Below are 25,192 nucleotides of genomic sequence, written 5' to 3'. Positions count from 1 at the left end.
GGTGGACATAGGGATCGCTTTGGAACAGCCCCGGCTACACTAGTGCTAGTAAATAATACAGACCTCGACCCAAGGGACGGAGCAGGGCTCACAGCCCCACTTCCCTCTCTCACAGCACCGGGTGCCTTGTCCAGCCTGCCCCGGGAAGGACTGCCGGCCTCAGCTGTCCCCAGACCGTGCCCAGGTTTGTCCTGGGTCAACACCACGCGTGCTGGCAGCTGCGCAGCATGGGTGACCACGGCACGGCGCTCCAGTCCGCCCCTGGGCAGCTGTTGGCTGCTTGGCGAGTCCTTGGGGAGCTCCAGCCCCCACAAGGGCTGCAGCGAAGAGCATCTCAGTGAGCTTCAAAGGGTGAGTCACATCTGCACCCCTCTCTCCAGCTCATGGGCTCCGTGACTGTAACCTCACGGGTTTTCTCCTACCGCCTCACCTTTCAAAACGTTCCTGTGCCACATCCTCCGCACAGGTCCTACCCCCCTTCCACTCTGCCCCCAAAGGGTCTCCAATTTTAGAGGCACCTTCCTCCGGGTTTCTTCCAATCTTGCAAGATCAGAAGAAGCAAAAAGGAAATGCGGAGGCTCAGCACTGCTGAGAGAGACCCTGAGCACGCTGCTTGGAAAGGAAACTGGTGGTTACCACTCTCGCAAGCTGCGACCCGTGTTCAGGAACTCGGTTGGTGGGGGTCTCCGATAGAGTATGGGGGCAGGAAATGGGTTAGGGAGGTGTGTTGACACCAGGGGTGTCACTTCTCCCCCAACCGTTGTACTAACGCCACTTGTTCCATTGCGCTGCCCCCCCAGCACAAGAGCAATCGCAGCGCAGATCCGGCTCCCACCACTTCCTATCACGGGATCACCCACGATGGGCAAAGCTGAGCAGGTAACTCGCGCAATGGGGTCCCCTCCGTGTGTCCTCCTCCCGCCAAGCCCACGCCGACACGCTTCCACCGGCCAGGTGGGGTCAGGGAGGCGGCAGGAGGCCGCAGCGTTGTGCTGTTGTGGTGTGGTGGACGCTGTAGGGTGGCTCCCGGCTCGCCACCCCCAGCCTGACACACTGCTGAGGTTGGCAGACGTGCCTGGCGAGGCCAGGAGCTGCCACGGTCTCGCACCCTCGGGCAAAGCTGACAGCAGCGGCTGCGCTCGGCTCCTGCTGGAGACGACCGGGAGGGGGAATGAGAAAGTTGATGAACACACACAACGAGGGCGAATCGCTCACCCAAGAAGATGGTTTTGACTGCCCATGCACGTGGCTCCCGGTCACAGCTGGCCTCCTGCAGCTGTGCCGTCTGGGATATGGGACACTATCACCCACCGACGAGTGGGTGCTGGGGGGTCGCGGGCCGGAGGTCTGCTGCGCCAGCTCAGGTGGCTGCGAAGGCCACAGCAGGGGTGGAAAACAGCAGGGACGGGAGGAGGCATTTCAAAACTCAGTGCCAGCAGCAATTCATCTTCTGCTTTGACTCCGTGTCAGGTTGACAGAGCCACTATCGCTTTCGGATGAGCTGAACTGAAAGTCACTCCCCTTCCCGGTCCCCTTCTCCCCGTCCCACGGGCTGCTCACGAGGAGGGTCCCACGGGCTGCTTTCCTCCCGCCAAACGAGGGCACTGGTATTTCCTGGGCTGCTTTTAGCTGCCTGGCGTGGGTGTCACGCTCGCGCTTTCCGCCCTCGCAAGCAGCGCGGGGCTCCCCCTCGCGTGCCCCCTCCCCGCGCCTGGCTGCCCAGCCCCTTCGCACCTTCCCCGCTAGAGCTCCCAGACCGGCACCGCCGATGCAGCACGGCCGCGGCCAGGGGCTAAGAAACACTGCTGCTCTCCGGGCAGCGGTGGGAAACCCGGCTCAGCGTGGAGGCTGGCTGGGGAGGCGAAACCTCGCCACTCCTGCAAAGTGGTGGCCAGGGGATGTTCCCACGCGGCGCCCACCGCCTCGTTTCCCGAGGCCGCAGCGGGCCGTCGCGCTCATCCCCCTCGGTCCCGAGCAGGTGGGAGGGTTTCTGCATGAGTCTTGATGGGTGTTCATCGAAAACACCCTCGATGCTGGAGAAATTCCAGCTGCCCTGGAAAATCCCCACCCTTGTTCACGTCTCTGGGGTGCCTGTGGCTGGGAATCATCGAGGAACGCGGTGATTTATAGCAGCCTTCTGGCAGAGCAGCTCCCGGCCCAGCCAGAGCCTGCTCAGCCTTCGTACCCCAGCGCTTCACAGCACCGCGCACGCTTCTTCCTCCCGAAACAGAAGGGAACAGGCCAAAAACAGCGCTAACTTCAGTTCCTTTTCTCGATGTGAAGCCGGCAGCTGGGAAAGGGTGTGGAGCCGGCTGAACAAATACGGCCCCCGCTCATCGCGGCCCCTGCGACTCCTAGCCGCGGCGTCCAGCCCCACGCTGACTGTGTTCAGTCCCTGGAAGGGCCGCTGGTCTCGGCGCCTGGCTTTTGTGTACTTTTGCGACAGGCTTTTTTTCACTGTGATTTCACCGGGCGGTTTTCCCCACTCTTTGCATGAACGGGAAGACGGCAAATCCGTTCATTACAAACATGCGTGTCTCGCCCGCGAGCAGGTGGCTGGGAAAATTTCGCTAGTAAAACTGCTGCCCAGAAAACCCCGATATTCTGGTCTGAGCATGGCGAGGAGGGGGAAGACCTGATCTTCATAGCGTTGTATTTTTAAAGAGAGAAAATTTTCAGCTGCAAATCATGCCGTAGAGTTTCGAGCCGTGGTGAAGCAATTATAACACAAGGAGTTCCCCCAGTAAAAGAAAGAAGTTGATGAACTGCAGCATCCTCAGCAGCTGGCCACCGGCAGGGCTCTTCACGGGTGGCACGGTGGGAGCACAAAACGGGGGTCTTAAATTAAAATTAGGGGAATCCAACTTGACATAAGGAAACAAATGTTCCCCAGAAGGATGGTGTGGTGTTGGAAGAAGGGCCCCAAAGGGATGTGCAGCTTCCATCTCTGGAGGGCTTCAAGACCCGCCTGCACTAAGCCTTGAGCAACCTGGTCCGGGTTTGGTGGTCAAAATGTTCGGTCTCAGCAGGCTGCTGCTCCAGGGCCCTCACGCAGCCCCTTCCAGCCCGAGCAGGTCCTTTCACTCGATGTCGCCTCTCTCCGTCTCTGCGGCCCAGCTGCACTGGTGGGAAGGGAGGTGTACCAGGGCGGTGGGGTCAGCTGCTGCCCTTTGGGACCGGCCAGCTCCGGGTGGTCTCCGGGAATCTGTGGCATGCCGAGTCCTTGCCAACAAGTGCCGGAGCCGATAAAATATGCTCACATCTGCCAGCACTGCCCTCAGCTCCACGGCGCCGGGAGTGATGCCACCGCTCTGGATTTTGGGGAGGAGACCACAGAGCTTCCCCTGGCTAGAGAAGTCTGGCCCTGGGTGTTTCTGCAAGGCCCTTCCAGCTCCTTCGGACCGGCTTCCTTTAGCTGCCTCCAGCGGCACCGTCCTGCTCCGGCATCGCCGCCACCAGCACGAGCGGAGAAGGGGGCGCGGAAATGCGGGTCAGGGAAGCGCTTTCTTTTAGCAGCAGCGATGCAAACACACGTCCTGCCCACTCTTTCGGGGGGCCGAGCCGAGCCCCCAGGAGAAACACGACCTGCCAGAGACAGCACCGAACCGCCCGAGTGCAAACACGGCTCAGGAAGGGGAGGAGGCCTCGTATTTATTTTCCTGCTCTGTTGAACTGCATCGCCTTTTTCTAACCCGTTGCACGCCGCGCCGGACCCGAAAATTGCCAGGTGCCCTCACTTGGCCCTGCCGAGGGGGGGCCGGCGCTGCCCGAAATCCCTGGCGGGGGGATGCTCCGCCGCACCCCCTGCGTCACACCAGGGCAAAAGCAGAAGGGAGAGAAAAGCCTGGCGGGGAGGCAGTGCCGGGGGCGGCAACCCGAGGCCGGCGGGGCCTGCGGTGCCGGTGCGTGCGTGACCCCAGGGAGCAGGAACCGGGGAATATGTGTGCCTGGGAGGAAGAGAGACGCTCACTTATCCCCGCTGCTTTGAACTTCCTCCGTGCTCTCCCGGGTAATCGCGTTTCTGGGAAGCGGCTCATGTTCCTGCAAGCGGCGCGCGCCTGCCCGCCGAGCCGGCCGGCCGCTGGCCCGTGGGACCGAACGGCTGTGGGGGCCAGCGCCAGGGCGGCGGCAGCCCCAGCGTACGGTCACCCCGGGCAGAGCTGCTCCGGGAGCATCCGCCCGGCTCCCCCAGCACCATGGGGTCAGCGTGCAGCAGCTACGTGGGAAAAGAAGTGGAGATTGGAGGCCTGGAATGAGGCGGCTTCGAAAGCGAATCCAGACCTCCAAAACCCCTGGGGAGATGGGGAGCGGGGTCATTTCCCGGCTCTCATTTACAGCACGGGCCCACGTGCGGTTGCATCAGTGCACGCAGTGGTGGGAACTGTGGGGTGAGGAGCGGGAATGAGGGGAGGAAGTGGGGAGGGAAGAGAAACCTTGGTGGCAGATGCCACGTGGTCCAGCTCGCCCGCCGTCCTCTCCCCCGCGGCCCTGCGGAGCAGCGGCCCAGCCGGCAGGCGCGTGGCTCCCTTCCCCGCGGAGCAGTCGCCGTCACCTGGGCCTTGGGCCCTTCCCGGAGATGCAAGAGCTGTTGGGGCCAAGATTTCCATCCACGGCTGGAAGGAGCCTGGGGGGGGACCGTGGCCGTGCGCGGGAGAAGGGGCTGGTGCTCCCCGCGTCTGCATGCTTATCTGCTCCCTGCTGCCTTCCCCCAGCCGAGTTTCTCTTGCATCCAACCCGCCCGCACTTGGCACCTCCGTGGGGCTGGGGAGCACCCAGGAGGGAAAGGCACGTGGGGCTCGGGGCCGGTGTCGCACCCACAGCTGGGGGCACCCTCGTCCCCCAGCCTGGGCAAAGGCCCAAATCCTCCCGGAACGAGGACGCATGCGCTGATTTTCTTAGGCGCTGGGCAGGCAGACAACCAGCACGAGTGACAGCTGGACGGGCTGGTCCCTGGTCCCCACTGCTTGTGAGAAGCTGCAGGGTCCTGATTTCCAGCCCGGCCCCCCACGGCTCCATCCGGCTCCGTGTGCGCTTGCTCCGGACCCCTGGGCCGCCGGGGACCCTGGGGGACGATAGGCTGCGAGGGGGCACCGTGCGTGCACAGCGCGAGCGGCCGCACGCGGCGGGAGGCTGCGGCAGGAGCTCCTCGCACCCCGGCACCCCCCGCTCCCCGACGGGGGCAGCCGCAGAGCCGCGCGCTCGCACCCCACCTGCGCCCACGCGCGTGTTGAAATAACCCTCCTGAACTTCCCGGGGGGGACGTGCTTGCTCGGTGGTGCCCCGGGGTTTTGAGCCATTGTGCTCGTAGGAAGCAGCTGCGGCCAGGGGAAACACAGCTACGAATAAAGTACAAAGAGCGAAACGTTTGGGCTTTGCCTTTTCTATGGGGATATTTAGGGAAAGGCTCCATCTTTTCCTCCCGCCCTGGGCGGAGGGGGGATGTTTGGTGTTTCTCCCCTGGTCCCGTTCAGGTTTGGCCGCGGTGCCGATGCGGCTGGGGACGGCGCTCCCAGGCCCCCCGCCTGGTGCCAGGGCGGTGGGTTCGGTGCCGTCTCGCCCTGCCCAGCCTCCCCCCGCCGCTCCGCAGGCCGGCTGGCAGAAATCGCACCGCTCCTTTTAGCTCCGGCTGAAAACGGCTGGCGCTCGGGCTCGGTTCCCCTGCTTCGCGCAGAAGTGCCGCCACCGCCGCCACCGCCAGCGGGTTTTGTGCCGAGCTCCCCGCCCGAGCCCCCAAACCGGCGCCCCGCGGGCTGCACCCTCCGGGCCCCCACGGGAAACGGGGACCACCCCACGTCCGCGCCGCTGCAGCCCGGGGCGCCGAGGCGAGGGCTGGGCCAGGAGGGGCCGAAAAGGCCCCTGCAGCGCCGGGGGGATCCCTGGGGCCCCTGCCCCGGGCTCAGCCCTGCTGCCGACTTCCCGACGCTGCCTTGGGGAGCAGCCAGGCACAGCACGCAGGAACGCAGCCGAGCGCGGGGCTGCAGCGAGACCGCGATCCCTGGAAACTGCTGCAGAAACGGGGGCAGCGCCGGCAGCGCCCCGCCGGGCCGGTTCCTGCCTTTGTTCGGCCAGAGAGACGCAGAGGTGCTTTGATGGGAGGTTTCAAAGTGCCTGAGCCATGTCGCATTGTATTGCATTGCATTGTATTGCATTGCATTGTATTATATTGTATTGTATTGCATTGTTTGCTTGCCTGGGCTTCCTCCTGCTTTTACTGGCATGTTTTAAAAGCTTTCATACCCTTTCCCTGCCCCCTGCCCATCCCAAGCCTGTTCTATTTTTCCTGCCTGCCAACCTTCGGCTCCTTTTTCCCAAAGAAGAAGAGATCAAACCGGCAGGAACGGAGCTGTGGCATCGGCGGGTTTTTATTCCGAGCGCCGTTCGCCAGGTGGCCGGGATGCAAGGACGGGGAGGGGGGTGTTCACAAAAAGCGCTTTCTACGTCACAGCGGCCGCCGTGCGGGAACACAGCGCTTCCCGCGCCATCCGACGGCCCCCGAGCCGCGGCACGCTGCTATTTATACGCAGCCCCGTGCTTGCGCTCCGTAGGCAGCGCTGGGCCGCTGCCAGCCCCGGCACTGTCGCTCGCGCGAGTCTCCCCGCTCCGCTGCCGCCGCTGCCGCTGCCGGGGCTGTTTCGGCGGGCTTGGGGCAGGTTTGGTGCCTGGAGCCCCCGGACAGGGCGAGGAGACGGCGGCCTCGGGCAGCCCCCGGCCCTTTGGCGAGCGCCAAACTCCTCAGCCTGGCCGTGGAGGGGCACAAAAACCCACTGGTTTCTCTGGCAGGATTTTCCCAGGCCTCGTGCTCCCTCCTGCATTGAGTGGGGTTCGGTGCTCCTTTCCCAGCGCCCGGGAGCGGCAGGGAGCGATCCCGGCTCCTGCAGCGGCCCCGCGCAGCTGAGCACCGACAGGCTCGGTGCACATGCGGCAGCCCGCCATGGGGACAGGGCCATGAGTGGGGTGCTCAGCGGCTGCGGAGGGAGAAGAGGTGCCCCCTCCCCGCTGAGCCAGGCGAGACAAGGGCAGAAACTTCAGCGGAGCGAAGCCAGAGCAGCCCGGAGGCGGCACCGCACCGCGTCCGAGCGGCAGGTACATCACACGATGCAGCGCCGGCACGATGCAGAATGGTCGCGAGGCTCCAGACTATCGCCAGCGGGGAGAGAACGTCAACCTTCGAAAACCCAGGGCTCCTCTGATGGGAACAGGAAAGCCCAGACAACGCAGCAGCGGAAACATCAACAGGAAATGCAGAGGGCTAAACAACGCCGAGGGCTTCAAAAGGATGCGCTATAAATACGGCGCCGGCAGGAAGCCACGGAAGGAAGGGGTGGGGGGAACCGGCGCGACCGGGGCGCAGAGGGAGCGAGGGACACGGCCCCGGACACAACACTCCTCGTGCTCTTTTCCACTCTTTTATTTCCACTGTCACATTCGCGCTTTGGTCACAGCTCTGAGAGGTTTTTGGTAGCTGTTTTGTTTTTTCTAACTTGCACCCCCTTTCTATAACATTATAAAATTATACAAGTACGATAATCCTCAGTGGCTAATAAATAGGTATTTGTTAGTTCACAAAGTTAAAGTGCTTTGAGAAGAGATGTAACAAGCTCTACTCTAGACTCCGAAGGTTGGTGTGGAAATGTAGTGCAGTAGGAACCTCTGGCCCGTTGTCCGTAGTCTGCGGTCACGAAAAATGCGGTATGTCCCCCCCCCGGCCAAGAGACCCCGCAACAGCTCCCCGGCCGGCTGCGCCGCCTGCCCGCTGCCCATCCCGCTCCGGCGCTCCTGAGCATCTCTGAGCAGGCACAAAGCAGGAGCTGTGCCGCCGTTACAGGTAATTGGAAGCATGTGATATGATGTGCCTCCATTTCGTGGCCTGAGACTGGGTGTTTTGGGGGCCAAGAGGGCTGGAAAAGGCTTAGACAAGCTGTGGGATCACCCCTTGCACGCAGGCCTAGGGAGAGAATCCCAGTTTTCACAGTTTAGTCTTGCTTGGAGGCCTCAAAGGCCAAGGAAGTAAGTGTGGTGCTTCCCCTTCTCCTCCCTCCACACTCGCTGCGAGGGAGAGAGGCAGATCTGCTCCCGGGTGGTGGAAACAGAGGCAGCCCCTCGGCTCTGCTCTGCTCTGCTCAGCGCGGTTACGCCTGTTTGCAGCACCCTGAGACCTGCAGCCTGCCTCCTCTTTCCCTGAGGAAGCCCGGTCCCTCGCGCAGAGGAAAGGTGCACTGGGAGCAGGCTGACCACAGATGAATGCCCTTAGCTGCCTACAGAGGACTTGCGCATCTGAACGTCTTCTCAGGGCCACCCTGGTTCTGGCTGAGGCTCCCCTTCCCACCTCTGGGAAACCGAGGGCCCTTTGGTCTGCCTTTCCCACCCACCAAATCTAGTCATCCTCCAAGTCTTTTCCATGCAAAATGCTAACTCTGTGCCTGCCCTTTCCTGCAGGTAACCAGTGCTAGTTCCTCCCATGTCTACAAAAAACAAAATGCTCCCAGGGTCCGACTCTTCTGACCCCTGTGCCCAGGCCAGGAAGGGACTCACAGGTGACATGCGGAGCATTCCAGGTGCTTGTCAACTCGAACGGACATTAGCAACTGAAAACCTGGAGGCATCAGTCCTCACTTGGAGAGAAGCACAGATCAACCAGTTGGTAAGGCCAAGGGCTGGCTCCTCCTCTTCATCACATGCACGTTCCCAAAGAGAGGAGTCACCAGGCCCTGAGGATCAGTGCATGCACATCTGCATAGTCCCGTGAACAAAACTGGCACCCAGTGTATGCTCACAAGGACTACCAGCACAGAGCTACCAGCAGATGCTGGGGGAGAGGCTGAAGCCACCCCATGAGCATCGCAGTGAAAGTCCGCTGTGTACGAGGGTACCCCTTCCTGCCCCATCCCCAAACCCCACTCCATCTGGCCTTGCAGTTGCGTCTTCCTCACAATGCCCGAGAGGCATCTCTTCCACCAGGACCAGAGATGGAAGGACTGCTGCACAGAGCGGCAGGACCCCATCTGAGACAGTCAAAGGCCAATGTCCTAAGAGTGACTAAGAGAACGGGGATCTCGCCTCAGGAGTGGATAGCAAGTCGAGGAAGAGCAGCAGCAGACTGGAAGGTGACAACACGATCCTGTCGCATTCAGTGGAAGAGCTCCACCAACACCACCATCAGGAGCAGGTGCAACCAGGAGCCAAATGTCGTGGCAGCCTGGCCCTTCTGGGACATGAACCTGAGCTGGCCCACCAGGCGCTCCTTCACCAGAGCCTGCCTGAAGCCGTCCTCCTCAGAGACGCAGACATAGCGGCCGTAGTGAGCATGGCTCACGTTCTGGATGAAATGGAAGCAGTCCTGCTGGGGGTGGGTGTTGTTACAGCTCTTGATGAGGAAGTCATTGTGGTACCAATTGTAGGTGGCATAGTGGGACTCGACCGGACAGTTGAGGTAGTAGCGAGAGAAAGGGACAACTGTAATGTTCTGGTAGTTGTCTGCTGGAAGAGATTAACAAGGGTGGGATGAGACAGGCGTCTCCAGGAACCACAGCTTCCCCCTCCAGTCTGGAGGGAAGAACTGTCGGACTGATGGTGACGTTACACAGGCATTTAGCAAAAATAACAGGGCCTGACCCACAGCTGGGGAAGCCTGCAGGGCTCTTCTGCCTGGACATCAGTGGCAAACAGAGTCTGAGCCCTCCCACCCAGCTCACAAGACCACATACCACAACATCACTGGCTCAGCCTCACCACAGAAGTGAAATGAGGCCAAACCAGGTGGTTTACAGCAGTGTAGAGGTGTCCAGACACACTGACAGGCCCCTGGACATGAAGGCCTATTAGGGCGTTTGTTCTGTTCGCCTAGTGCCCAGATTGCTTGATTTAGGGTAGGAGGTGAAATACTTTGTAGTGTCTGCTTGCTTGGCATAGTTGCAGACTGGGTAGGATCAATTAGGATCATGCCTGACCATCTTAGCTTCAGACTAAGGGTCATCAAAGTCTGTAGTTATTAGAGGCAGCAATATGGCATCAGGCTTGTGGTATTGTATACCAAAGGCTTGACTAATATTTGATTAACACTCATTTTTTCATTAACAAGTATATTGCCTAGTGGTTAAACAAGCATTTATTTATGCTATAGGCTGAGACTTGCCCAGTGTCTCCATCTCTCAGAATACTCCCACTTGTGGTGGTCCCCAGTTTCCCAGAAATGAGTTGCAGTACTTCCCTCAACCCGTACAAACCCTTGAGAATCAGTCACCCTGCCCCAAAATTCCTCCGGGCACATGGCCTACAGCTCAAGCCTTTTACTTACCTTCCTTAATTTTACCCCCTTGGCACTTTTCCTTCCACGAGCCCAGGTTTAGGTTTTGACGCACCTCCCTAGCAGATGAGAACAAGAATTAGCAATGCACTAATGTCAGGGAAGCAACACTTTCAGGCTAGGAAAGGATTTACCCATAAAGGATGTGATGGATTGGATGGGGCAAAAAATTAAGCTCACTGTTTAAACACCTGCTACGACCTGGGTAGGGAAAAATAATCCCTCACTTAAGGGGTTAGTGGCTGACAAATGCAAGAACCCAGGAACTCACCACAATCAAACGCTTCAAATAGCATCGTGGCCAGATTGCAAAGCAGCAGAGCTTAATTTTCATCCATAAGGGCAGGCATAACAAACCAGAATCTCTGCTCTGATGGAGCGAGGCATGTTTATACCGGCAAAAGAGGAGCTGGGTGCTCAGCCCAGTGGTATGAAACCCATTCACTTCTCCCCACGCTAGTGCAGGGGCACTGTAGGAGGCTCGGATCCCTGCAGAGGTGCAGCTCCGGGGCTGGCACAGATGTCTGTGCTGTTACTGCCTGGACACAGTGGGCCCAGGTATCTCTGTGATGAGAAGATGGCCTCAAAACCATGTCTGAACACAGCCAGGAGGGGAAATGCTGAGGGGCTGAGTACTTCTCATGCTAAAGCAACCAGATGAAATGTGCTGGAGAAAGAGCAAGGAGAGAGTCAGTACCACGTACCGGCCTCCATACACTGACTGACAACGGCCATTGGACCACCCGCAGTAGGGGTCCCTTGCCAGCAAGCAGCTCTCACAGTTGTTACGATACACCCCACACATGTCCATGGGTATCTCCATGACTTTATCTGTTGAGCCCACGTACAGCATGGCCTGTGGGAGGAAAGCAGAGTAGCTGATCATTGCAGCACTGTGCCCCAGTGCCACCTTACGAGGATCTCAGTAGAAATGTTCCCACAGGTTTAGTCACTGTGATACTGGAGTGGATGTCACCAGAGGGGCCCCCAGGCAATGCAGCCCTCTGTCACTTGCCCTAGATCATGGGACGGCAAGCAACCATCCTTTCCCCATCCGCCCGTAAGTTTGCTCCATCAGTCATAGCAACGTTGTCAGATCTGGGGTGGAGCACCAGCACTGTCTGACAGCTCGTCGGCCAGCGAGGCCAGACAACGAGAGGCAGCAAATCCCAGCCCTATGCTGGGATTTGATCCAGGGAGCAAATAGCCTTGTTCCTCCATCGCCTCAAGGAGAAGAGATATTGGAAAGGCTCCTTTGCCCACTGGCCTGAACAGACACACAGTTACCAGGACTGGGGACATCAGCCCAGCTGTTAGGGTGTAGCAGAGCCCACTGCCTGACCCCCAGAAACCCACCCAGCAGCTACTTCCAGATCCAGGGGCTGGCATTTAGTTGTCTGTCCCTGCCTCCCCTGTTGACTGCTTTGTGAGTGACAGCCTGACCCACTAGTTTCCTTTCTGCTATGGAGCAGGCAGAGACCCACCCTCTGATGGTCCAGGATCATGGACTGGATTGAGTCCTTCTTGGGGAAGACCTGGAGCTCCATGATGTTCTGCACCCCGTCCGGCAACTCCACGATCTTGTGGATGGATCCCTTGTCTGGAAAGAAGGAGCAGAGCACCCTGATGAGCCATGTAGGGCTGAATGGCAAGGCAGAGGGACTGCAGCCAGGACTGGAAAAACCAGGCAAAAACCAGCTCTGTGATTTCAGCCTGTGCCGTGGCAGGTGATACCCGCTCTGCAGAGCCCAGCTTGAAGGTATTCCTGAAACCAGCCACCTGGAGGAGACTGTACCAGTGGCAAGAAAATAGGACCTTTCTCAAAAGGAGCTTGCTTGTTTTGCTAGGAGATAATCTTCCAAACAATAGTGCTTCCCATAGGAGAGAGTTGTCATCCTCCCAGCCCAGAGCTCTGAGGAACTTATTTCCCCTGTCGCCTTTCAGGGCCTGGCTGCGCACCTGCTTTGATCAGCTGCACTGTAATGGCCTCAGCAAGAAAAACCAACTGCCCCCTCTCTCAGCTCTGCTTTGATCATGAGCCTCATCTCCCCACTCGCCTGAGGCAAAAACTTGGATTTTTGCCTTTCTTTCTTCTAAGTAAACTGCCTCCCCTGCCCAGTTAAAAGACTCCAGAAACTGGTGATTTAAGAAAACAGGTCAGTTTGGTAGGGAGGGCTGAAAAGATTGATCCTGAGGGAAGAGGACTCAGGAATCTTCACTGTTTAATTTTCCTCCAGTATTTGCATGGCCTCCCCTTTCCAAATAGTAGCTCCCTTCTCTACTGTCAACCAGAAGGAGGTAAAAGTTGTGACTTCAGGAAGCCCAGGATAGGCAGGGATTAGGACCCACCTCTCTCACCCCAACTGCTAGCCTTGCCTCTCCCCCCACCCCAGTGAGGGTGGGAAGCTGCCCTGCCAAGCCCTGCAGCTTGGAGGAAGCTCTGTAGAAGGAATCTAAAAGGCATTAGCTATATTTAGCTAAAGCTTTCTGCAAGATAAGATAAATCTGAGCACAGGTGGGCCCTGATCCAACCCAGGCCACCTACTGAGACTTGTGTGTAATTTTACATCACAGATTGGGGGAAAAAAAAGGCCCAGAAAGTCCCTCCAAAAGTGCCAACTCTGTTAGAGTGAGCAAATCCCAGCGCAATGCAGAAAAGGGATGGGCACAGCTGAAGGGAGAAATGCTGCAGAGCTAGTAAGGCAACAGAGGGAAGCGCTGGGTTAGGGGGCTTCACGGCCTCTCGGCAGCAGGTAGCTAAACCGCCTGAGAACCCACACCGCCCATCTGACTGTGCTCTCCAGCTTCACACTGAGGACAGGCATTTTGCTCTGCCTTCCTGCTCACCAGCAGCTGAATCTCAGCCTTGGCCCAGCACCACCAAAGGCCGTGATCGGCTGGCTGTGTCTCGAGCTGGAGGTGCTGGTGTAGCAAGAAGCCTGCGCTGCTGCGCTAGAGCAGGCAAGGACAGGAGATGACAAAGTGGGTCCCTTCTCAAAGGATCCCTGCTTGACAGTGTAAAGCTGCAGCTGGGGAGGGCCCTGTGACCACTCACTTGCCTTAAAAATATTTAGCTTGTGACCTACCACAGGCTGAAGCAGCCCAACAGGGTAAAATCCATGTGCTGGGATTCTACTTCCAGCCTGTCTTTGCCTACACCAGCCAAAACTGGACATATTTAGCTGTACTGGAACTCGGCAGCTCTTCTCTGCTTGACAAACGGGTGCCAGGCTGGGAGAAACACAGCACCTTCCTCTGCTCTGCACTGGGGGAGGTCTCTCGTCTGTCTCTGGCACTGCCTGCCTTGTGTTCCCTGCCCTCGAGGAGAAGCACTGGGTGACCTCAGGAGGAACAGTTCCCAGTACCTGTTGCCAGATAGAGCACATTGTAGCGGCGTCCGTCTGCTGCAGAGACCTCGTGCACCCCGATCTTCTGGTAGCGGTGCTTGTTGTGGAATAAGGGGCTCTTGGTGGGGGCGAGGGGCTCCACCCGGTCCTCCACCTCCGGGTGGCTGTCGGCTATCTTGAAGGTCTCGCTTGGGGTGTGCTGTCCAGAGGAAACGCACTGCGCCAAGAGATGAGCAAAAGCCACCATCAGAGTCAGACAGATCCCCGGGGACAATGCCCAAGGGCAAGGAAGCAAGCCAGAGCAGACTCGCCCTGCAACCTTCCTCACTGCCCGAGACAGTTACCCAGTTCTCAGCTGGCTGTTCAATGGTGGGACTGTCCCCTCACTTCTCCAAGCTACTCTGAGGACAGCAAGGGCAGAGCAGGGACCAGCTCTCCAGCCTCACAGGGCCCCTCCACCTAACGTGGGCATCTTTTATCACTCACTCACCTGTCCAGGCTTGACATCCGGGTTGGGACCATTATAGCCTTTAAGTTTGGATGTCCGAAATACATTGTCAATGTCCCCGAAGGAATAGACACAAACAGCAGAGCTTCCCCTGTGGACAACAGGACAAAGAGAGGGTCAGTGAGACGCTGGCCATCATCCCTGGGGATGGGGCGTGGCTGTGTGTGTCACGCCTTTGTTGACAATGTCCGTTCTGGCTGTTTTCCACCCATTAGCCTGCCAGAGAGAACAAAGAGCTGAACAAAAAGACTTGGCCCATGGGACAGGGCCTCCCCCATTTTGCAAAAACCCTCACCATGTGTTTGTGAAGAGCCCGTAGACTTTCGAATCCCTCCAGTTACTTGAAGGGACAAAGAAGACATCCTGCAACCAGTTGAAGTTGCCCTTGGTGACTGGGTCGACACAAATCAAGCTGGCCTTCAGGAAGGTGGTCCACTTGGAAGCAGAGAGTGAGCTGGTTCCCCCTTTATCTTCCTGGGAGAGGGGGAAATCAGGGAGTCAGGGTCAGGGTCTGGCAGGGAGGAACGCAAAAGTGCCCCCCGCGCAGCATCTTGGATAGATGACTGGAGAATGTCTCAGGGATATATTTGATCCCGGTCACTGCAACATATGTGCACCTCTCTAGCATCCCAATGAGACAGGACAGGGCTTTTTTTTACCCCTACAGCAGATGCGGAAGCCAGAGGATAGGAAGGCCTGAGGACATGGCCATGCCCCATATGAACTCTGTGGCAGAGTAGAGAATTGAGCAAGAGGGGCCAACTCTTGCGCCGACAGCATCAGGTGAGCTGCCATGTCCATCTGCCACCCCTGTAACACTCTTCCTTCCCCACCATACACTGCTCACATGTACCTTACACAGCTGGGCTACTCGGGAGATGTTTCTGGGTGCCTCAGGACTCTTGTCTGGATTGTCTTCACGGAAGAAGTAGTAAATCTTGTCCTGGTGAGGCTCTTCGTGCCTTAAAGTGGTGGCTTTGACAAACTGGGGGTCTGAAATGGGACACAAGCTATCAGAAAGCCCTCACCTGAACATGCATGTTTCAGGAATGCAAGCTCATCTGAAAGCCACCAGTCAGGAACAAACCGTCAACCTCTGCAACTAAGCAGTCACTCTTAGACAAGATGTGGAAATGCAAAGACCATCTGTGCTCCAGGCAAAGGACAGGTCCGAGCCCATCCTCTAGACCTGACCAGTCACAGATCCCTGGGAGCAGCACACGAACGCTTGCTTTTCATATGCCACCTCCCTCGTGGGGTTCCCCTTCCTCTCCCTCCTCCTCCTCCCCCTTCGTGCGCCCATTTCCCTGAAGGCCAAGTCCCCAGAGCCCAGTGAAGCCTTGGTTGCTTAGCAGCAAAGGAAACCTACTCTCCTTTCTTGCATAGCGGAACTATAACCCTCAGCGGGACAGCAAGCTGCACCGTTTGTGTTTGGTGTGGAAAACCCAATGATGCTTTTTCCTATTAATACACCACTGCCACAAAGGGTATCCCCAGCAGCGGGGGAAGGCTCTGGGTCCCTCCGAGCATCGTTAGTTGGTGTTTCCATGGCAGAGTGTTCTTCCTAATTATGCGTTTGGCCTCATGGCTCTGGGTCCACCAACTTTGTTTGCTGCTGCCTTGGTCCCCGCCCCTGCTCCGCAATGTCCCCAGATGCAGGTCCTGTCTTGTCTTGGTGTCATTTTGATTTGATTTTTGTCTTTGGCCAGAACATCTTTGGTCACTCTTTGGCCAGAACATCTTTGGTCACTGGGGAGGCTTCGCAGAAGGTGAAGTAATAAGCCAATGGCTCATGGAAATCAAGGGGGGTCCTTTCCCTCTATTCCCCCCTATCCCATGCACAGCCCAACCTCTTCCTGCCTCACAGTCTCACCCTGGCTGGGGATTTGGAAAGAGTCATTTTCCCCACACCAGTCTGCCCGGAGTGGAAGCTCTTCTTCCTGTTTCCACCACCACATAGCAGCTGCTGGGCACCTTTACACAACCATATTTCCTTCCAGCATCTGACATGGGACTTGCTGTCCACTTCTCTCCATTTCCCAATCTCCTCCCTCCCCACCCCAAGCAAGAGGAACTCGTTTGTCAGTTGTTTTGGCCCAGAAGCAGAGCTCAAATTCCCCCAGCTGCCAGCAACAGAGCTAAAAGCTCCTTGCCAGCATTGCAGACAGGGACCGAATCAGCCCTCCCCACAGCTCTATCCTAGGAGTGAGCAAAGCCAAGCAGGAGGCTCTGGAGCTGAGCACCAGCTGGGCAGAGGGGATGCACCCCTCCAAGTTGTACTGTGTACATAGCATGGCCCACAGCTGTGGACTGGCAAGGAGTCCAATTTATGTGCCTGATGGGGCAAAGCAGCAGGTCCCACTCCCTCAGGATCTCCCTCATACTCACTCTGCATCACAGTGTCACTTGTGTAGAGCTCTCCACCTCCTTTCACTCGCCGGAAACGGGGTATCTTGCCATTCTGTTGGCTCTTCTTGATGGTGGAATAGATGTCATGACCTGTGGGACAGGAAGGCTCATTTGCAACAGGTTCCTTCCAGAGGGGCAGGAGGGTTTGTGAGGAGAAAGAGAAGAACCAAGAACAATCTGGGCATGTGGTTGGCTAAGACGACTCACACAGTTGGCGAATACAGACCACCAAACCCAGCACTCACTGCCTAGCACTGAACAGGCCTGGCAGGACTCCCCCTGGGGATACTCTTGAGCTTTTTCCTCACAGAGCAGCAGGGATAAATCCTTGCTTTGCCTCTGGAATGGAGCCCCATCTCTTGCTCTACCAGGTCCTCAGCCATTTCAACAGTGGAGTTACTGCAGGACCTTCTCTTTCCTCTCCATCACCATTGCACTCTAGCTTCCCGCAGAAAGACTCAACCCCCATCCCCAGAACAGGAATAAACAACCTTGTGCTACGCTCCATCCTAGAAGTGCACGCATTCATAAGTGGCAAAGCAAGAAGCGCTGGGGTCGATCCCCAAGTAGAGCAGAGGGGTGTAGTTTCTGGAACAGCCTCAAGGTTTCCAGGTGCTCCTGTGGAGAGCCTAGCTTTCCCACACGGTGCTACTGTCAAAGACACGCAAGCATTCAGACTTACCGTCAACAACGACGAGGGAATTCGAGTCTGGGCTGAAAGGGGCAATACCTCTCCCATCCCACGGAGAGCCCTTCTTCTTCTCTTCCTGGGGAAGCACAGAAATTGACCCTAAGAAGTGTGATCTGCTGGGCAGTTCAGGAAGGGGAGAGCATTCAGGCACCTATGTCAACCCCTGGGGCAGGAGGAACACAGCTCTGCTTGGCTGGCGCAGCCCAAACGAAGGAAGTCTGTGGCCCATCTTCAGATGGGCCAGGCAGAGCCCCTGCCGCAGGGCGGAGGTAAGGACAGGGGGGTTACGGTAAGCAAGCACAGAGGTGGCTGGCATTGCCTTTGGCCCATACGGACCTCTGCTCAGGTGTGCTGTCCCAAGCTGTCATAATAAGCTCCTAGCAGGAGCTGGCATCTGGGCAATTCAGAGCACTCGGAGAAGGAAGGGGGTATCAGGGCCTCATTTTGTAGATGAAGACAGCAGGGCACAAAATGGCGAGTGCTTTGCTCTGGTCCCAACACAGGCAGCCACATATACAGATAAATGTATTTCCTGACCCCTTGCCCCTTGTTCCATGATTTAAACTGTTATATGTGCACTAAGGACTCTTGAGCTCTACTTTGGCTTTGGGCCCACTCCCAAACTGTACTGCATCCCCCAGACATGTCCCAGGACTCCCATCTGTGCAGTGGAGAAGACACCAGACAGAGCGGGATGACCCAGTACTAGTCCCATCAGTCAACCATGTGCTAGGGTATTTCCAGCATACCCAGTGCCAGCAGGTCGGAGAGCAGGCGCCAGTTCCACACACTAACATCCCGTTCCCATGCTCCCCCAGTAATGTGAGGTAATTTTTATTGTCTTCCTGCAAGAGAAAAAAAGAGAATATGAATGGCTGTGAACGGCAGAACGTGACCCGGCTGCTCTAAGTGTAAGGCAAAATCAAGCTCCAAGCTATGTGGCTTCCTAGCTTTTCATGGGTATTTAAACCAGAGGAGAAAACTGACATTATCTCATCCAACCTCCTGCTCCACAGGTACTGGAGGATTTCACCCAGTGAGAGCATGCAAGGAACACACACAGTTCCCTCCCGAGTGGTCCTTCGGCCCATGTCCTCCGGCTCTCATCCATCCAGCCCCCTCCCGCTGCCCCCCTCTCACGCTGCTTCACCACAAGCAGAACCTAGTGTCTTCCTTAGAGCAGCACATGAGACCACACAGAGCAAAGCACTGCCTGTGGAACAACCTCCCAGCACTTCCTGGGGAGCTCCAGGGAACCTACCGGACCTCCAGAGTTCATGCACTGTCCTTCTCTCATCATAGGGAAGTCTTCCTGGAATAGAACAGAGACAGACATGCTTTTATTCCTTCCGCCTCAAAGCCAACAACTAACAGCAACTCAGCCCCATGGGCCACACGCTACTCTCTCTCTCCGCAAGAAGTGAAGCAAGCATGTCTGCGAGAGGGCCATCAAACACGGGAGTTCAGCCCTTTTCCCCACCTCAGCATTTGAAAACCTTGGGGAGGCTGGGCTGGTAGGACTGGAGCTCTTTAGCTGTGGGGGGATGGGAAGAAGTGGGGATGCAGGGTCAAAGGGGCAGGCATGACTGGTAGACAGCCCGGGCTGCTCTCCAGAGGGTTTCGGGAGAGGATCTGTCACTGTGGGGAGTGGGTGTTCAACCGTAGGTGGTGGTTGTCTGCGGACTGGGACACATTAACCACTATGCTCCTGGGAACAAGAAGGGAAGTTTCTGAGCACAAACTTCAGGAACTGACTTGCTTGAGGACCAGGAAGAGGTCATGAGAAAACCAGCCAACCCTGGGATTTTCCTGCTGGACTAACTCAGTGCCCAGCTGATCCAGAACACATTGCTTTCAAGGAAAAGCAGCCTGGGCTGTGACAGTGGAAGGGGATGGAAACAAAACTTCTTCCTAATCACATGACTCTGAGCATCCCTTTCCATGCTAAAAAAAGAGTCCCCCACCTGAAAAATCCTTCCCCTGGGGCAGCAAAGACCACTACAACTTCCAGCTCCTCCATAAAGGACCCACCCACAGTTAGTGTAGGAGACTTCCCCTTCGCTGCAGCCACTGAGCATTGAAGTTGTGGCTTCCCGGATGGATGGGGCAGGCTGGGCATAGACTGGACACTTCCAGTCCTGACTTTGCTGCTGGCAAAGACATTGCGCAAGATATCTAGAATCCGGGCTGTGAGATGGAGGCTGAACAGTTTCACATGGGGCTCTGGGGCCAAACCTGTTAGCCCGGCATCCTTACCGTGTACGTCTCATAGGTTGCAAAGTCGTAGTAGTAAAGCCTTCCCTCTCCCCCGACGAAGATAGCTGAGCTGTTTTCTTTGTGGTAAAAGACAGGGTACTTCTCACTCGTGGGGAATACATACACTCTTGCACCTAGGAACACCACAGAGAGGAGACTCATCAGGGAAACCGCTCGCTACAGAGAGCGCCCACAGCCAGCTCAGGCTGGACAACGCCAACTCCCACATCTTGTCCTCGGTGCGAGCGAGGAGAAAGGGCAGGTGCATGAGACTCCGCTTGGGAACTCTCCGGGATGGCTGGCCCAGCACCAGGCAGGCAGGGGAAGGCAGCTCCCAGGCTGAGAGGAGCTGTACTATTGTCCAGTTATTCCCCAGGGACAGCAGAGCTCCATAAATGACGGGAGTGTAGAGAGGCCCTGCCTGGCCCCTGCAGGGCTGGCGACGGAGGAGGAGGAAGAGGAGGGAGAACTTTGACACAGGATACCGTTCACAGAGCAAGCACCACCTCAAGGTGATCAGCTAGGACTAAAGGAGTTTGGCCACTCATTTTTAGGCCTATCAGAGTGCCCACCGGCTGAGAAGCAGAGATGCACCCTCTCCTTTTCGCTGGGTAACCCCTCATTGCCCTGATCACTCGCCCTGGGATGTCCCCACTGCTATGCCATGGAGCGAAGACCTTGGGCTGCTTGCTCGTGGCTCCCGGGCTCCCTCCCCTCTCTGTCCACCCTCCAACAACAGCTCCAGACAGCAGCTGCCCTGTAGATCCAGCTCCTGCACTGGCAGGCCTGCATTTCACAGGCCCACGGCTTTCTGCCCTCTGCTCTGCGACCTCGCACACGCTTGCTTGGAGCTGCGACTTCTTATCTGGCTGAAGGGGAGCGAAGCTGCCCCACTGCCTCATAGCCGGGGTCAGCCACCCTGTGCTCGAGGAGCGGGAGGTCTCCTCACCATCCACAGCTAGCGTCACACCTCTCCTCCCCACAGGGCTCCACGCCCCAGGTGCACACGAGAAGCGAGCTGCAAGACCCAGGCCTCCACGTCACAACCAGTTGCTACAGATGGCAGGAAGGACTTTCTGTCCTTACCTCCCTTCTTCCTTCCTCTTTCACCTTCTGGCATTTCCAGTTCCTGCCTCCTAAAACATCCCCCTTTCTCTCTGCGTTGCCACCGCAGATGCAGGAGGACACTGCCAGGGCCAGCTCCTGCTGTCACACGTGGCGAGGCTGCGAGCCCCTCCTGGACGAGCCCTACGGTCCCCCTCTGCTCTCTCACCCGAGTCCTGAGGTCCTGCATCCCCTCCGGGACGGTGCGGGCACATGTGGACGGCTGTGTGCTCCGAGGCACGGCCCCACGCGCGGGGCAGTCTGCACCACCGCCAGCGAGCTGCTCCTGCTGCTGCAGCGTGTGGCAACCACGCAAGAGGAGCTGAACCATTCAACTCCTCCAAGGGGATAAAATGTCAGCCCAGAACACAACTGACCTCTGCTTATGCGACAGGGCACTCCGTTTCCAAGTCTGCCTCTTTTCCCTTTTCCGAAGAACACGGCCCCTCTCCTGGCAAGCGCTGCCTGTTCCCAGCGCGCAGACGAACGCTACGCCTGCTCGGGAGCTGGCTGCCTGCACAGACAGGCAATTAATCAGTGGCACGTGTCCCTCGCTCTCTATTTATAGGGGTGTTTGCAGGGCAGGCAAAGGACAATCTTTGCACAGCCCAGTGCTTCCTCTCTGCCCAGAGCACGCTGCGCAGGGGTCCTGCCAAGACTCCCCCCCCGCCTCCGGCGGCAGAGCCCAAAGTAAAAAGACATTAGAGGACGCTCGGGCTCCTGAATGCCTTATTCATTTGAGGCTTTTCTCTCCGATTCAGTACACTGGTCGCAGTGCCCTGGGGTGAGCAGCATCCCCACTTACAGCTCTGGGAGTGCACACAGCCTCTAGCCTGCCGAGGGGCGACCCGCAGCCTCGCTGGCTGGAGAGACGAGCAGAACCCGGCAGTGCCGCCGGGCCTCTCGTCCCTGCGGGGTTCAACAGTACCCAGAGCCGGCCCCTCTCCTCCACAGCCTTTCCTCTCACCGGCTTGGCCAACGCGGGGTGCTGCCAGCCATCGCCCGCCCTCTGCATTGCGATGGGAAACCCAGCCGGGGCCCAGGGGCTGCTGCTTCGCAAGGGCACCTTGGCCACAAAGAGACAGCGTGGAGGAGTGCCAGCGGCACGCCACGGGCCCAGCACGGGAACCGGCTTTCTGCTAATCCAGGCCGTTCAGGCTGCCCTTCCCCTCCATCACTGGTACCTGCAGGATGGAGACTGCGGTGCAGCTGGAGAATTTGGCAGTCGGGACGCGACAGCCATGCTGGAAGGCAGTTCCCGCTGCTCCCTTTGCCCTCCCCAGTGCTACAGTCTCTCCTCTGTCCGATGACTCCAGGGAGAAACTCCTGAGCGTGGGCTTTGCCTCCGGCACAAGCTGGCATCGAGTCTTTTCACAGTGACTGTGCAAGGGACAGAGCCATTTGCCCGCTAGGCACGCCTGCTAGCCCGGGCTCTGCATCAGCCACAGACTCGGCCTTATGCAGACAGCACACGTGCCAGGGAGGCAAGGGAGGAAAGCACTAATCCCCTTTCCACCACCTCCCTGCCCAGCAGTCCTAAAACCCCTGTCTCGGCCCAGCGGGCATGCAACAGCCCACCCACACGGGAGCCCCGAAGCCCCTCCTCGCCTACCCAGCTACCACTGCCTGCAAAACCCACCACCAGCACGGCACAGGCAGCTGCGTTTCAGCACACTTTGCTCCTGTTCTCAGGCCTCCAGCCCAGCCCGAAATTTGCTGCTTATTCACAAAAATGCACACCTGCAGCCATTCCCCACTCCTGCTCCTCCGCTTCACCCTTCTGCACACATCTGCCCTGCTCGAGCCTGCTGATTTTGGTTTCGTTTCAAGGCTTTTTCACAACAGCGTCTCTTTCGGAAGCTCAGCTCGGTCAGGCCCCGAGAGCGGTGCCAACCTGCTTCCCCGCCAGGACAGCACACGGGGTAACTCACGCTCCTCCGACAGCCAGAACAAACAAGCCCAAAACAATCGTGTGGTTGGCGCCAATGTATTATTTATCCTACTGCTCCCCAGAGACTGGATTGAATCACTACGCTGAGAATAAACAGCTCTGCTAGCCAGGACTGAGGAGTGTGTTTGCAGCCCCAGCACTGATTTGGGTTGATCTGGAAGGGAGCTTTCTACAAGGTGGCTCTGAGAGCGGGTGCTGCCTCCGCACCAGCCCCCGGGCTGACCTGCGAAGCTGGCCTTCATCCCTGCTCTGCCTGGAACAGCTTGGCTTAAGCAAGTGCTTTGATCCCCTTCACCTCCGCTTCTCAGCAGGCTTTCGAGGAGCAGCCGCTTCCCCCTGTGCCCAGGGCCAGGGCTATAAATGCATTCAGGAGCAGGGAATGGCCAGGCAGAGGGTGCCAAATGACAACACGGGCCGCAGCTGGGTGTCCTCTGGGATCAGACCACGGTGCCCATGCTATGTGGCACCAAAGGAGGGGACATCCCAACGCCTGGGCCACAATGCCACAGGGGGAGCAGGCAGCTCCAGGGCCAGTCTCCCACAGCTGCTGGTTAGGAAACGACCTGTGGATGCCCCAGCCCAGAGTCAGCTGCATTTCAGGGAGCAGCAAGTGACACATCCCCGCTCGGTCTGTAACCCACCGAGTGAAAGCGGTCAACCCACCATCCGGGCACATGCCTCTGCCCAGTACACCCGTGCCAAGCTGCAGAGGATCCGGGGACTGCTGCCAGCCTGGGAGCGGGAGGGATGCAGTTCATAAGCACCGTTGCATGCACAGAGACGGGGCTGGATCTGGAAGGCACAAACCTGTCCTAACCACGCACATCTCACGGGAAGCCCAAGGCTGGCTGTGACACTCTGCAAAGAGAGGATCACACCCTGCTAAAGGGAAGGCATGACCCTACCACCACCCTCTCTCCTAGAGAGAGTCAGGGCCAATTTCCAGAGCCCTGCTAACCCTGCCGGGTTTCTTCGCCTGGCATTTAACGCAAAACCCATCGTCAGCACACAAATCAATGGCACGATTGTCGATTGAAATGCTAACCCAAGTCCGGAGCAATGAATAGCAGAAAGAAGAGCTTTGTGCTTTGCAGGCAAGATGGGGAAAACCACGCCAGATTGAATAATATTAATAATATTAATGAGGGAGAGGGAGGGAGCCCAGTGCATCTCGGAGGGATGCCTGCAGGGTGAGGTAATGGAGGAGGAGGTAAAGGAAGAGGGAGATGTTCCAGACGAGATGAGAGCAGAGAGGTCGATCATTAACGCACAAAGAGCGACACAGACAAAAGAGGGAGTGACTCTGCTTCAAGTCTGCTCGGGGCACAGCGGGGTGAAACAGGCTGGCCTGCCCGGGCATGGCTTGGGTGAAGGCACATGATCATGCTTTAAGGACAAGTGAAAGGACGCTCTGGCTCCCTTTGGATCTCTGAGCCCCTTGGTGAAGCCCATCAGAAAGGGGCCAAGAGCCAGGGCAGCGCCTGGGATTGTGGCCCCGGTTCACCCGGTGCAGCCCGTGGCCTCCCCAGCGCCACGGCCAGGCCCGGCTCCCGCCGGCCGGAGGAGCGCAGCACCCTGGGCGTGGGGAGAAGGCTCGCCTTGAAACCAGACGTCCGCAGCACTACAAACAGAGAAACAATGTGGGCGTTCGGGTTAGTCACAGGAGAGCCGAAATACCCCGCACTAATCCCGGCTCGAGGGCTGACTCAGCTAAGCCAGTCCTTCTCCCCTCTGCCCTCCACCGCTCTCCTTTCTCCAAGCAGGAAAAAGGCCCCCAGCCGTTCTGGGCTCCCGACAGGCTCTGAGACTCCCGGCCGCTCGGGTCAGCCGCTGGTTTGCACGGCTCCGAGCCCCCGCAGTGGGGAAATCTTTGTGCGTCTACAACACGCTGGCGCTGGGGGACGACTGCCTCTTCCTAAAATGGAGGCATTTGTTCGAATCTGCTCTGGCACCAGCATTTTAAAATGAGGAACTGAAACGAAAGCTTGAGAAAAGGGAAGAAGAGAGCGCAATAAGAACCTGCAGCCTCTCTCGGCAATGGTGGTGCTAGAGCCAAAACCAAAGGCTGCCGTCCAGGGAAACCCTCCGCTTCCTGCTCCGGTGAAGTGAGGACTCCTCCGGAAATTCGGAGTGGGGAAGCCAGGCAACGTATGGGATTTACCTGCTCCCTGGGATTGCCCTCCCTGAACACCACAGAGCCCAGAGAGCATCCATGTGGCCCTGCATGGAAAAATGCTCATTACGCAGCTTGAGAAATGGTGTCCCCAAGGGGGACAAGGCAGAGCAGGGCACCCAGTGCCTGGACTCCAGCCCTGCCTTCCTTCCCCACTAAGCCCCGCTCTGGGGACATTACGCAGACAAACCTGGATCAGCGAAGCTGTGCTGCGAGGTCTGGGCAGGCACTAGCGAAGTGCCACAACCTGCAGCAGACCTGCTGCTTCCCCTAACACGCAGCCCTATGCAGTTACATGCCTTCCCGCAGCCTTCGCCGCTCCTGGGGCAGAGGGGACCTCCGGGCAGCAGGCACCAAGGTCTGCAAGGGGGGAGATGCCAGCTCGGAGCAGGGTCTCCGGCCACGGGAGCCTTGCTCACCCCCTGCAGCCAGCCTTGGAGACCCCTGAGC

The 25,192-nt window shown here is 58.0% G+C and overlaps 1 protein-coding gene across 2 annotated transcripts in view; it reads right to left on the bottom strand.

Annotated features, from left to right (window-relative positions):
- Positions 1 to 7,392: 7,392 nt before the first annotated feature.
- The window catches only part of SEMA7A (semaphorin 7A (JohnMiltonHagen blood group)), a 30,524-nt gene continuing 12,724 nt past the window's right edge, over positions 7,393 to 25,192 (bottom strand). Inside the window, exons 2-14 of one of the 2 annotated variants that reach the window (XM_026115896.2) lie at positions 19,515 to 19,648; positions 18,520 to 18,570; positions 18,008 to 18,103; positions 17,250 to 17,334; positions 16,547 to 16,657; positions 15,012 to 15,151; positions 14,454 to 14,632; positions 14,141 to 14,249; positions 13,669 to 13,867; positions 11,788 to 11,903; positions 11,008 to 11,159; positions 10,295 to 10,362; positions 7,393 to 9,474 (exon numbers count right to left, since the gene is read on the bottom strand). In XM_026115896.2, the coding sequence (XP_025971681.2) occupies positions 9,128 to 9,474; positions 10,295 to 10,362; positions 11,008 to 11,159; positions 11,788 to 11,903; positions 13,669 to 13,867; positions 14,141 to 14,249; positions 14,454 to 14,632; positions 15,012 to 15,151; positions 16,547 to 16,657; positions 17,250 to 17,334; positions 18,008 to 18,103; positions 18,520 to 18,570; positions 19,515 to 19,648 (1,787 nt within the window). In that variant the 3' untranslated portion in view covers positions 7,393 to 9,127. Of the gene's footprint in view, positions 9,478 to 10,294; positions 10,363 to 11,007; positions 11,160 to 11,787; positions 11,904 to 13,668; positions 13,868 to 14,140; positions 14,250 to 14,453; positions 14,633 to 15,011; positions 15,152 to 16,546; positions 16,658 to 17,249; positions 17,335 to 18,007; positions 18,104 to 18,519; positions 18,571 to 19,514; positions 19,649 to 25,192 lie in introns of both variants that reach the window. The other variant, XM_026115890.2, reaches the window with a different exon arrangement.

The sequence above is a fragment of the Dromaius novaehollandiae genome, chromosome 10, assembly GCF_036370855.1.
Source record: "Dromaius novaehollandiae isolate bDroNov1 chromosome 10, bDroNov1.hap1, whole genome shotgun sequence".
NCBI classification, from domain to species: Eukaryota; Metazoa; Chordata; class Aves; order Casuariiformes; family Dromaiidae; genus Dromaius; species Dromaius novaehollandiae.
Note: the sequence above shows the minus strand (reverse complement) of the source record. Positions and strands in the feature narration are given on the sequence as shown.